The sequence below is a fragment of the Camponotus floridanus genome, unplaced genomic scaffold, assembly GCF_003227725.1.
Source record: "Camponotus floridanus strain SB8 unplaced genomic scaffold, Cflo_v7.5 scaffold72, whole genome shotgun sequence".
Classification (NCBI taxonomy): Eukaryota; Metazoa; Arthropoda; class Insecta; order Hymenoptera; family Formicidae; genus Camponotus; species Camponotus floridanus.
Genome location: NW_020229841.1, coordinates 659,942 through 672,902, shown reverse-complemented (window position 1 = coordinate 672,902; position 12,961 = coordinate 659,942). Strand labels below are relative to the sequence as shown.

Sequence of the window (12,961 nt, the reverse complement as noted above, 5' to 3'; positions counted from 1 at the left end):
AATAATCCTTCACGAATTGACGTATCTAAAACAATTATGTCAACATTTTCTGTGAATAATTAATTTATTTTGTCACATTATGAGAGAAAAGTTTTTCTTCAATATTCTTGCATATTTGATATAATTGTGTCATAACTTTTTATTTTTGATATAATTATAGTAAAATATTAAATATATTCTTTCTCTCTTATATAATACAATACAAAGATAAGTAATGTAATTGAAAGATACTAATAATAATATTATTATAATTTCTAAGTTTTATTATAGTTATGTAAGATTTACCTTATCAAATTGTTCCGTAGAATACACATGATTAATAATATCAATTAATATTGCAACCGTAGCTTGTCTATTAATATAAAACAGCAGGTTTATAATTAATATAAAATTTGTTCACGATACTACTAACAGAAACATTTATGAGAAAATACATATATAATTACCTTGGTATTATTTTGTTATAATTTGCAAATATATAATCAAGTATTATGCTATTCTTTGCATGCTTGGCAATAATAAAATGCAAACTGCTCATACAGTCTTTATGTTTTATTGTTTTATTAGAATTCTTCATTGTCACTAACATTATAAATTTTTTAATCATAGCAATATTTTCGGAACAAGCTAAAAATCTCAAATATTTATTATCAAATTCTTCTTGGTATATATCAAATACATTAATCCAAAGAATATTGTTCGACATCGCCAATCCATTACAATATGTCCATTCCTCCCTTGGAAGAAATCTATATTGAAAAAGAAAATAAAAAGTTGTTATAAAAGTTTAATTTGCAATCTTATATATATATATATATATATATATATATATATATATATTTTTTTTTTTTTTTTTTTTTTATCAAATAACATATGAATCATGTCGCATAGAATATATAAGAAAAATGTTACATCCTATTCAAGAATCATAATGATAAGAAAAATTACTTATTCCTTGTACGATTTGAGAGATATTGTTCTAAATTAGAAGTTGCTAGTTTCTTGCAATCAAAATCATCAAGAATGCATGCCCACGTTGCAATTTCTTGCGCTATATGCGTTGACATATTAAGTTTTTCGTATGGTATCTTTTGCAAAACTCCGTTTAATATTTTCTGAATTTTTTCCTAAAAGTCATTAATTAATATGAATTAATATAAAATATGTATTAATAAAATATGAATTTAATAATAATATAACATTAATTATATTAATATTTTATTATTTTTTATTTATAAAACAAGACATGTGTGTGTGTGTGTGTGTGTGTGTGTGTGTGTGTGTGTGTGTGTGTGTGTGTGTGTGTGCGCGCGCGCGCGCGCGCGCGTGTGTGTGTACAAGTTATAATGCATTTTGTAGAATTTTTTTCGCAGATAAAATAAATATAATTCAAAATTGTTGTCCTAAGAAATATTCCCTCATTATATATATATTTCATATGTATATATTTATATAAATTTATATATGTTTTTATGTTTATTTAAATTATTATATTTTTTACGGTGTTTATTTAAATTAATTAAATTTTAAGAAATATTTAATAACGGAAAAGAATATACATTAATGAAATGTATACATAACGTGATAATTTGAAAATTTTATATAATTTTACATAAAAAATCAATAATTAATAAAATTAATAATATAAGCAATTCAGATATATCAAATGATACAAAGTCGAAAATTTAAAATTTCAGAAATAAAGTTTTTTGCGTTTACACACATAAATAGTATATACATATAAATGAATTAATTATACAGATTTGATTGATCTTGGAAACAGATGATTTTAGTTTATAGTTGTACTAATTGATGATAAATCGTATTCTACATCTCAAATCTACTAATATCGAGTTTGAATGAATTTGTATCATTTTGGCATCTAAGCTCATATATATTTATTTAGTACAGAGATAATCTTAATTTAAAAAAAATCATATGTATTAATATGTAACGTTTAATGAACATAATATAAAATATGCAATAACTAAAATTTTTTTATTTTTTAGTCAAATAAAATTATATAATTGTATTATATAAATAAAATTATATAAATAAAAAATATAGTTGAATTTTTCAGTTAGACTAAAACATATTTACACATTATGTTTTTTAACTTTTTGATTATCTAAAAATAATTTATATGAGAAGTCAATATATTTTATATGTAAAATTCTTGCTAACGAAATTTATAACTACCTTGATATCATATGCTCCTATGTTTGATAATGGGAAAACACTCGACATGTATTCAAAAGCTTTGACCATAGGATACCATGCTATAAAACTTGTCTCTCGGGATAGATAATTCGTGATTTCCCAAAACAGAGAAGAATCAATTTGTCCAGTCGTTAAAAAATGATACGCATCATCAATGATTTGAGCACGATTGAGAATATGTATATTCGTATATTCCATATCATTTAAGTACTTTGCAATTTTTTTCCAGTTTTCAGTATCATAGTTGACACGATAGTATCCTGTCCATATAACAAATAAATTTTACTATTATACATAATAAAATATTAAAATGGTTAAAATTATATTAGTAAAAGCAATTATGAGGAACACCATTAAATTTTTTAAATTTATTGGATTTAACATAAACTTTCAAATGTGAATTGTTGTTATTAGTTATAGAATTACACATTTATCATTGTTTAATATTCTGTAAAATAAAATTATATAAGAAATTTTATATTTAAAATTTAAATTGATTTTAGAGATCACTAGATCATTAGATAACGCATATAAAATGAAATTTAATTCAGTATTCTTCAATGGCAATAACATTAAATACTTTATATGACATTTTATACAACATCACATAAAATTTTTACGCATTTACTAATAATAATTAAATAATGCACGCATAATTATTTTAAATTTATATTAGCATATGACAAAAAAATGTACAATAAAATAAAATAAAATTTCAATTATATGAAATAAACATAAAATAATTCGAAATAATTTATTAATTAATGTTTACCAGCTTGTTGTAAATTGATTATAATCCAACCATCTTCTATGAAAAATTTAGATACATCAATAGTAAATAACTCTTCTTTAGTGAATTTTAGCCACTTGACATCACGAAACGAAGTTTTACTAAAATTGGGATTATTCTGTGTAGTATAAGTCATAGGTATCCACAATTCACCATCGATTGAATCGAAATTTTCTAGTAATATACTTGTACAACCGTTCTCTCGTTTTAGTTTTAATATAGGATAACTTTTTTGTTTTGTCCAACCATCCATTTTTCTTACTAAGATAATATTGTTGTCTGGATGCAATTCATCAAGAGCATGTTGCATAGATGTCCAGAATATTTTCAATTGAAATATAGAATCTGAACTATATAAAATTGAACTAAAAATATTTAATATTTTTAAAAATTCTTTAATATTGTAATTAATTGTATTAAAAGTCACATAAAATTATATATATATATATATATATATATATATATATATATACACACACGTAATAATTTTGTTATGAACAATAAAATAATTTATAGTTAGATGTAAAAAAAATTCTAAAATTAATCTTATTTTCTAAAATAAAATAGCTATCTTTTATTAATAAAATAGAATAGAGTAGCCGATACAGAATTCTGAGAATAAAGATATTAGAACGCATATGTAATCTAAAATTAATATTATGTTTGACTATCGATGCAATACACATTAAAAGGCACATTAAAAGGCACATAATAATACATAAAATAATTATACTTACTTTTCCTTTAAATATTGCTTCATACCAAGTGGAAACACATGATCGGTGACTAAATAATGTAGCATACGCAATATAGAAAAAGCTACAATTAAATGTAAACAATATTATTATTCAGCATATAATTTTACTATGTTTATAACTTTATCAATTTAACTAATTTTATATAGAAGAATTATATATGTGTATACATATATAGGGTGTTCGAAAATTCAATCGACAAATTTTCAGAGTGGATGCCCCGACAATCTCTGAAAATTTTCGGTTGAATTTCCGAACATCCTGTATATATGTGTATGTATACATATATATATTAGTATAACAAAACCAGGGTTGATATGTTTTAAACAATGCGTTTAAAACTGTCTGATTAAAACTTGTTTAAAACAGTGTCTACTGTTTTAAACATTTTTGTTTTAAACTGTTTTAAACTACTGTGTTTAGGACCGTTTAAAATATCGCAAATAAAATATATGATCATTTGGAAAAGAAGTTGTAAATAAAATCAAAAACAAACAAAAACTAATAGATGTGTATGTTGCAAAAAAGTTTTTGTTTAAATATTTTTAGTTTTTTATCTATATTTATGTAACATATAAATATAAAAATATAAATAATAAAATAAAAATGATAACATAGGTATTATTTTAGCAGAATATTTATTTTTGGATATTAAATAACAATCAATACAATAAAGATTACTTAGAAAATATTGACTGACTTTACATTTTACATTTTAGCATTTTAAATTAATAGTATAATACATAACTCATAGCAGGTCAGTAGTTCTAAAAAAAAGTTCTTCTTTTAAAAAGAAGAATTAAGAAGAATTAATCCTTTTAAAAAGAAGAATTAAGATTTTTTATTTTTCTTTTATTTATAATTTATGTTGAGAGTTAAGTATGAGGTTATTTAATAAGAATAGGAAAGGAACCAAAGTATTATATATTAAATAGTATTAACTAGAACTTTTTTTTAGAACTACTTACCTGTTATAAGTTATGTATTATACTATTAATTTAAAATGCTAAAATGTAAAATGTAAAGTCAATCAATATCTTCTAAGTAATTTTTATTGTATTGATTGTTATTTAATATCCAAAAATAAATATTCTGTTAAAATAATACCTATCTTATCATTTATATTTTATTATTTATATTTTTAATAGCGTTGTCAATTTTGGCAACGTTATTTACAGTTTAACGCTAGCGAAAAATTTAAATATTTACACAGATCAAACCTATTAAGTGTTTTTTGCTTGTTTAAAACATGTTTTTTTTTACTTTACTTAAAAACACAAATAAAACAAAAAACATTATTCTAAACAAAAAAAAACAATGTTTTTGTTTAAAATAAAAAAAACAAGTTTTTTGCCGACCCTGAACAAAACTCCCTTTTTTATATCCTATGCTATGGCAAATTTCATTTACATTTCAAAATTCATGATATATTGTTTAATTAACATTTACCTTTATTGTAACGAAGAAAACCAGGAAATAAATTAATATCAAGCTTGTTGATTTGTGGAAGATTCTTATTGAGATGAAAATTAAAACGAAGAGATTCATGTTGTCTTTGGACGACGAAGAAATCCATTTTGTGATAATGAGATGAGAAATACTAAAAACAAAAATTTGTATAAAATAAAATATTAATATGTTAAAAATATTTTAATTATATAAATATTTAATCGAAAAAAATTCCTGCTACTAACATATTTTTGAAATAATTGTTTGTTCTTAAGAAAAAATTTTATATTTTATTTATCTTTTATCTTTTTTTTGATAAATTTAAAAATACAATTTAGCAAATTATGTCTAAAATAGATTGTATAGATGTAATTTTTTGCAATTAAATATTGTTATAAGATTTTGAAGAAGAAAGGAATAATTATATTCTTGTTTTATTATTTTAACTTTAAATGTGCATGTCATTTTTTGACTAAAATTATCTTTTTACTTGAAAATTATACTAAATTATCTAAAAATTATACTAAATTATCTATTTACTTTAAAATTATACTTCAAATTTATTTTGAAATTTATGAAAAATTTTAAAAATAAACCAATTAACACTTCAACTAATAAATAAAAAAAAATATTAATAAAATAATAATAAAATATATAAACTGGAACAAATAATAGAAATATATAAAAAATTTAAGAATTTTTCATTTCATAATGATTGTTACAGACAATTTTTTTTAACTATGTAAGTAAATTAGTGTTAAGAATATAAAATAAACAACATCACAGATAACTGCATCAATAAAAGTAGCAAATCCTTCCTTTAACCAAGATGGTAGACCACTGAGAGATTCAACTATCATGTTATATACTATTAAAGACGCCATGTTTAATTCGCTCATTATGTTGTCTGGTTCGTAGAAAATATCTGCTTCTCTATAAATCATTAATATTTAATTAATTAATTAACTAAATATTAGAAAATCTTTAAAATTGTTATTAATAATTTTTCTAAACTATTAAATACACAATTTAATCATTTTGAAAAATTTTATTGAATACATTAGTTTTATTATTAATCATCGAAAAAACTTAAATCATGTAAGTAATTGGCATTTATTTTTAATTTGTATTAAAAAAGACATTAATAATAGTAATTAAATAATAGTATGAATAGTATTTTTTAAATAAATTAAAAAGATATATTTTTTAATTATATTTATTTAAATATATTTAATTATATTTATATTTATAAATTTATAAATACGTATTTTCCAATGCAACTACTATTTTTTCTTCATGGATTATAATTTTATATTAATCTGTTATTCTCATTACATTCAAAGATTTAATGGGTTTTAAGATATTAAAATTTGTACAAAGTTTCTTCCATTCCTCATAACATTATATTGATTGTCTATTTCGTTATTTTGTTAGATAGATTATTGTACTGAAGTCCAATCAATATAATGAATATCTAATGAATATATATAATGAATATATATAATGAATAGCTTGAGTTTTTTTATTCGAAATTTTCATTTACGGCCATTTGCGCATGATTTTTATTTGGTTGTTTTATTTAAATTACATTTTGTTTATTGAAAAGCCTTTTTTCTTTAAGTTAAAAATATTTGTGCATTATCTTAAATAATAAATACAAATAATAATAATAAACAATTTCTTAGAAAATAATACATAATCAAAAATTAGAATAAAATACTGTGTATATTTTAATTATTGCATTTTATACATGTACAAACGCACGCAAGCAATATATAGATGTCCCAAAAATTATCAAATATTCTTTTCAAAACATATCTTCAATTTAGAATTAATTTTTTCTTAGTGATTGTCAAGAAAAATTATTTTTTTATAAATTTCCAAATCCCAATTTTTATCGTTACATATTTTTTAATTAAAATAAAATTAAAATTCTATCAAAAGGAATTTTACTTGAGAAAAATTTAATTTGTTCGTTCGCTTTTTGTTATTATAATGCGTTTTTTAATAAACTAATATTGAAAAAAGAAAGAAGTGTTGCTCCTCTGCGCTTCAATTACCGCGCGTTGGCTCTTATGTCATTTTCTTTTTAATTTTTTGATTACTTGAGCCAAATCTCTAATTATTAAATTTAATTTTTAAATTTAGTGTTTACTGCACAAAGTTTAGTTTTCAACAAATCTTTTTGCTAAATTGTTTATAACTTGGAAATTATAGATGTCTTGACATTCTCATTAACCATTTATAAATTTGCATAATAATTTAGCATTAAAATCATGAAATATTCTATATTAAATAACAAAACACATTTACTTAAAAAAAGTAAAATATTAATTTATTAAAAAAAAGCAAAATATATATTTCCAAATATTAACGCGATAAAACAAATTTTACGGACATTTATATGATAATAGAGCATAGAAACTAAATTTGCATTCTTTTAATATCATGTATATAAAATTTAATGAAAAAAATAATATATTTATATATTATTTTACAAATAATTTTTTAATTTTTAATTTGATATAAAAATAGAAATACCTATTACATATATTATTGCGATTGATTTAAATGTAAACATGTGTCATGGATGCGAATTCACATTTGAAAGTTTTGAAATGTAGAATATAAAAATAATTTTCTATCTCTATATAAAGAGAGAGAGAGAGAGAGAGATTTTTATACTTCTCTGTATATTACCTGTAAAAGACAAGTCCCCAAGTTGCTACAGCTTTCTCTGGGAAATCCGGAATTGCAACATAATCTACTTTAGGAATTAACTTGAAATTATACATAAGCCAAAAATTCATAAATTCAGCGGAATAGTGAAATATGTTGTATGCAGTTGAGTTATAATGCATTTTCTCTCTGAACCATACTTTTATATTCAATTCATCGAAAAGAATATTATTAATAATATCATTATTAAGACTGACATCATCTTTAAAATCGATTATTGCAATCCCTATGAGATAAGGAGATATTGAAGGAGTGGTATTAAAATATGTCCACACCATGTTATTTTCAACATTATGTACGTTTTGTATTGGCATATTCGACAAAGCTTTGTACTTTTTAGGGTGTTTTACAGAAATTGTAAATTCGGCCTTTAATTTCGGTTCATCCCAACATGGAAATAAATATCGTGCCCCAGTTGTCTGTAGATATGTTGCGAATAACCACCTGTCAATGGGCAAGAAACATGCTTTAAATATTAAAATTATCATTATTCTCAGCTTAATAGAAGTATGATAAAAACAAATTTCATTTAATTGACATATTGACCCGTTTAATTATTAAATAGAAAAAAATGTAATTACATATAAATATATAGAAAAATATATACGAATTTTTGGGAAATTATTTATGTATATGAATCATTAGGAAATATATCATTTTTCATCTAGCGATTGATTCTTATTGCTCATTTTTGTTCGTACTTATTGTAATATTTAACATGCTCAGGGCCGTCTTAACCGCGTGTGCAAAGTGTGCATTGCACACGGGCGGCAGAATATAAGGAACGAATTTTGCATGGACTACAAATAAAAGTGAGCGATCCTTCATTCAAAGAGTGTGATATTGATGCGATAGAACTTGATACGGAAATCGAAAATGTTTCAATTTTTTTTGAAGATGAACTTAATACTTCCGATGTATTGCAATTTATGTTAAAAATTAATTAACCACAACATTTCCAAATTTAACAGTATCTTTAAGAATTTTACTGACCCTACCTGTAACAGTAGCTGCAGGAGAAAGATCTTTTTCTAAGCTTAAACTAATAAAAAGTTATCTGAGATCTTCCATGTGCCAGAAAAACTTAATTCTTTAACTATTTAAAGTATAGAGAATGAAATATTCGAAAGCTTAAATATAAAAAACATTATTAAAGAATTTGCTACTAAAAAATCAGAAAGGTAAATATTGATTTCAATATTTAAATTGATAAGTTCAATTATGTTTGTTTTTCTCACTTTTATAGTAGTAATAGTCATATACCTATATATATATATATATATATATATATATATATATATATATATAATATATATATATATATATATAATACATATATATATTATGATATATATATATATATATATATATATAATATATATATATATATAATACATATATATATTATGATTTTCTCATTATTTATTTTATTTACTTATTTGAATAAATGCTTAAAATTCTATAAAATTGCTATTTATTGACTCCATAGAAATAATTTTTTCCTGCCTTGTCCAATCCAATAAAAAAGGGGTAGCAATTATTTGTTGGCACACGGGTGGCATTAATGCTTAAGACGGCCCTGAGCATGTTATTGCTGATTGTTATTATATGTATTAGTGATAGTGATATTTCATTAAGTTTTACACAATAGATTTAATGATGATAATGGTAATGGAAATAATTTATGAAGAATAGAAGAAAATAATTATATATATATATATATATATATATATATATATATATATATATATATATGAATAATGTTTATGTAACTGTAAAAGTGTTCTTAATTCTTAACATTTACTTACATTGTGTTTCCTTTTTTATTTTTGTAAGAAGTTCTAAAGAGGCCTTCGGTATTCTTAGTTGCTTGACCAAGGAATTTCATGCTTAAAGTATAATTCCCAGGTAATATTTCATTGCCAAAGTACATGCTGAAAATATTTGTCTGATGATAATAGAAATATTTTATTGGTTTATCACCTAATTTTTCTATATTCTTCTTAAATATCTGTAGATTTTTGTTAATCAATACGACTTTGGTAACAACCAGATTTACTAAATGCAATTCTATATGTCGCGTTTGTTCATAAATCTCGATGCTGATCATTGATTCACCACTGTATACATTTTCTTCGATAGGTAATATCAATTGGATGTCATAATGTGTTGGTTTTACATTATCCGATAAATAATAATTAACTGCGGTTTGTATTTCAGCTATCCAATTTTCATTTAAGGCAGCCATCGCAGTGATAATCATACTGGTTCTTATTAATAATTCTAAAAGTGCCATGCTAATTTTTACGTACCTATAAAATTATTTTCTTTATTAGTTAAAGCCAAATACAAACAAAATACTGCACGTAAATGTATGCATCGCGTAATTATTAGACAAAACAGAACAATTATATATAATCTTAATATACACACAGACATAAATATATATATATATATATATATATATATATATATATATACATATATATATGTATATCAAAATCGCTTTGAAAATTCGTATGTAACTTTAATTTTTAAGTTTCAAACATTTAATTAAGCTTTAAATTTTCATGCGGAAAATTGTTCAAATATTTTCGTTCGAATATATTTCACATATTGTCTGCTTTTGTATTTTTTTAAGGAGAATATACTAGACAAACAAACAACTGAAAATAAATCTCAGAAATTAAATTATTAAATTTATTAAATTTTTTTAAATATCTCATCCTTTACATAAATAAGTTAAATTGAATATCGACGAATATTTTCTGCATACTTTTTATGATATATATTTTTTTAATGATGAAAATTAATTCGTCCGCTCAATATAATCATATTTAATATAATTTTGAAGAATATATTTATTATAACTACTTTACGGAAAAAATATATAACTAAACGTTTCTAAAATTTCCACATATATATACTGCGTATAGTAAGTCTAATATTTACATAGAAATAAAATATAATTTTGAACTTTAAAAAAACTCCTTATGTTATTTTTTTGAATTTAATATTTTTGACATATAATATTGCAATTATAATATTGCAATGTACAATTTATTTATGTTAAAAAAGAAATATATGTTTATATATTACGTTTCATTTTGCTAATAACTCACCCAGTACGATAAAATTATATGACAATCAAGAAATAATCCTCTGTAATAGTTACCAGCAATTAACGTATTATTTCTACACTGTTAGAAATATATCTGTACAATTACCACGTTCTCACTTCGAGAGGTCACTGAAATATCAAAACATTGATACCAAAACATTGAAACATTGAAACATTGGTATTGTGTAAGTTATAAATATGTACTTTGTAAATATAAGTCTTATTTCATATTCCCTATTAAATTATATTACAATTTCAATAGTATAATTTCAAAGTTTATAATAAATTTTTTTTTAAATCAGACAAAATCTAAGATTTTAAAAGATTTTAAAAATTGATTGAACGTGTATTAAATAATTAAATAATTTAATTAAAATTTTTTTACTTTCTTGTTTTATATTAATTTTCAGTTTCCAATTTTTAAATAAATTTTTAATTTTTTAATACTATTATTTTTGAAAATTAAAACAACTGTTTTGTATAACAATGTTTTCAATTAAAATATTTCTATTTAACTTGTACAAGTTTTCTTCCTTGTACTTCTATTTATCTTGTACAAATTTTTATTCTTAGTTGGCGCAATTTTGTTATATCACTACTTTTGTAGACAATATGACAGTTGGATACAATTAGTGCATGAACTTGGCGACCTTTTTTTATCTTTTTTTAAAAAGGTAAGTTCTTGAGGATTATGTTAGGGATTACTTCACTCGATAATTCATTATCAGACATGATTCAATAAAAATATTAAATGCTTTTTGTAATTGCAAGGAATGCAAATAATTTGTATTAATAAATAGTAATAACTTGCTCGGTCTGTTCAATTTCACAAATAAACTTTTCTCTTTAAGGAAAAATACTTTATCATCGCGAAATTTAAAAAAATAAAAATGAATGCTGAGCGATGCCATAAATTTCATTTCCCGAAAGAGAGGTCAATAAGAGGCGATCATCGAAAATCTTAAAAAAACGCACGCAAGATAATTCTAATTTTGAAATGTAACAAAGTTAGACTCTTTTCTCATTTTGCGAAATTTGTGTGAAATTTCTATGCATTGTAAAGAAATCTATCTTTCTGGCAAAAGTACGTTCAAGATTGACATTCCAGGTAAACGAGAAGGTACGTGGCGCCAGAAAGCAACAGGTTGTTGAACGGGAGCTGAGAGGCCGTTCGGTTGGCTGACTGGCTGGTCGATTCGATTGCCGGTAGTCCTAGCAAGGCCGGTCAAGACGACGCTAGAAAGTCTTACACGACATGCAGCAGCGAGACGGTATGCGATTGTTCGGTACGATTGTGTCTTATTTAGATGCCGGCCGCATTCTCGCAAGCGATCGAGTGGATCAGGCCGATCCGGTTGCTAGAATTATCGGAAGTGTGACCTCATTCCCCGCTCGATTGCCTCGCAAGTCGAGATTATACTACTTCATGTCTCTGTGGACCCGCTTGATTGATAACATTATGAAAGGTCGTTTCTCCAAAATTACTGCGATAGATTGATCATAATTTGATGTAAAAATCACCATAGCCTACAACTGTGTTAACTGTATTAACTGTATTTAATCGACTGTATTAGAGAATTGGAAAACATGGATCTAAAATTATATAAAACGAACACTAATCTAAAGTTGCAAAGAAAGGAGAGCCTATTGATGAAACATCTGTCCAGCCAATAGCTGGGGAGTTCTTCGTACAATAATTTTTATTCAATTTTTTTGTGTGATTTAATTTTATACCGTTCTCATTGTTCTCCTATTTTCATTGCAGTGAAAACGAAAAGAGCAAACACAGCTTCCAGTTGTGGTCTCTCCCCCAGATTATTCTTTTTTATTTCCTTTATATCGGCAATGATGAAGCACCAACCGTGTTACCTAATGCTCGCACAATGG

General features: G+C 23.4%; 2 protein-coding genes across 2 annotated transcripts; both read right to left on the bottom strand.

The window, feature by feature from the left end:
• Window positions 1–324: 324 nt before the first annotated feature.
• LOC105248668 (aminopeptidase N-like) lies at window positions 325–8,100 on the bottom strand (the record flags this gene model as incomplete). Its single annotated transcript, XM_025413947.1, has 9 exons — window positions 7,915–8,100; window positions 5,994–6,147; window positions 5,215–5,365; window positions 3,748–3,829; window positions 2,993–3,360; window positions 2,200–2,480; window positions 949–1,127; window positions 447–749; window positions 325–352 (listed from the first exon to the last, which is right to left on the bottom strand). Coding segments are annotated over exons 1-9 (1,707 nt in total), but the record flags the coding sequence as incomplete, so codon positions are not given.
• A 101-nt stretch (window positions 8,101–8,201) lies between these two features.
• LOC109609795 (glutamyl aminopeptidase-like) lies at window positions 8,202–11,174 on the bottom strand (the record flags this gene model as incomplete). The annotated part of the gene is made up of 3 exons (XM_025413946.1): window positions 11,076–11,174; window positions 9,762–10,265; window positions 8,202–8,397 (listed from the first exon to the last, which is right to left on the bottom strand). Coding segments are annotated over exons 2-3 (684 nt in total), but the record flags the coding sequence as incomplete, so codon positions are not given.
• Window positions 11,175–12,961: the final 1,787 nt, after the last annotated feature.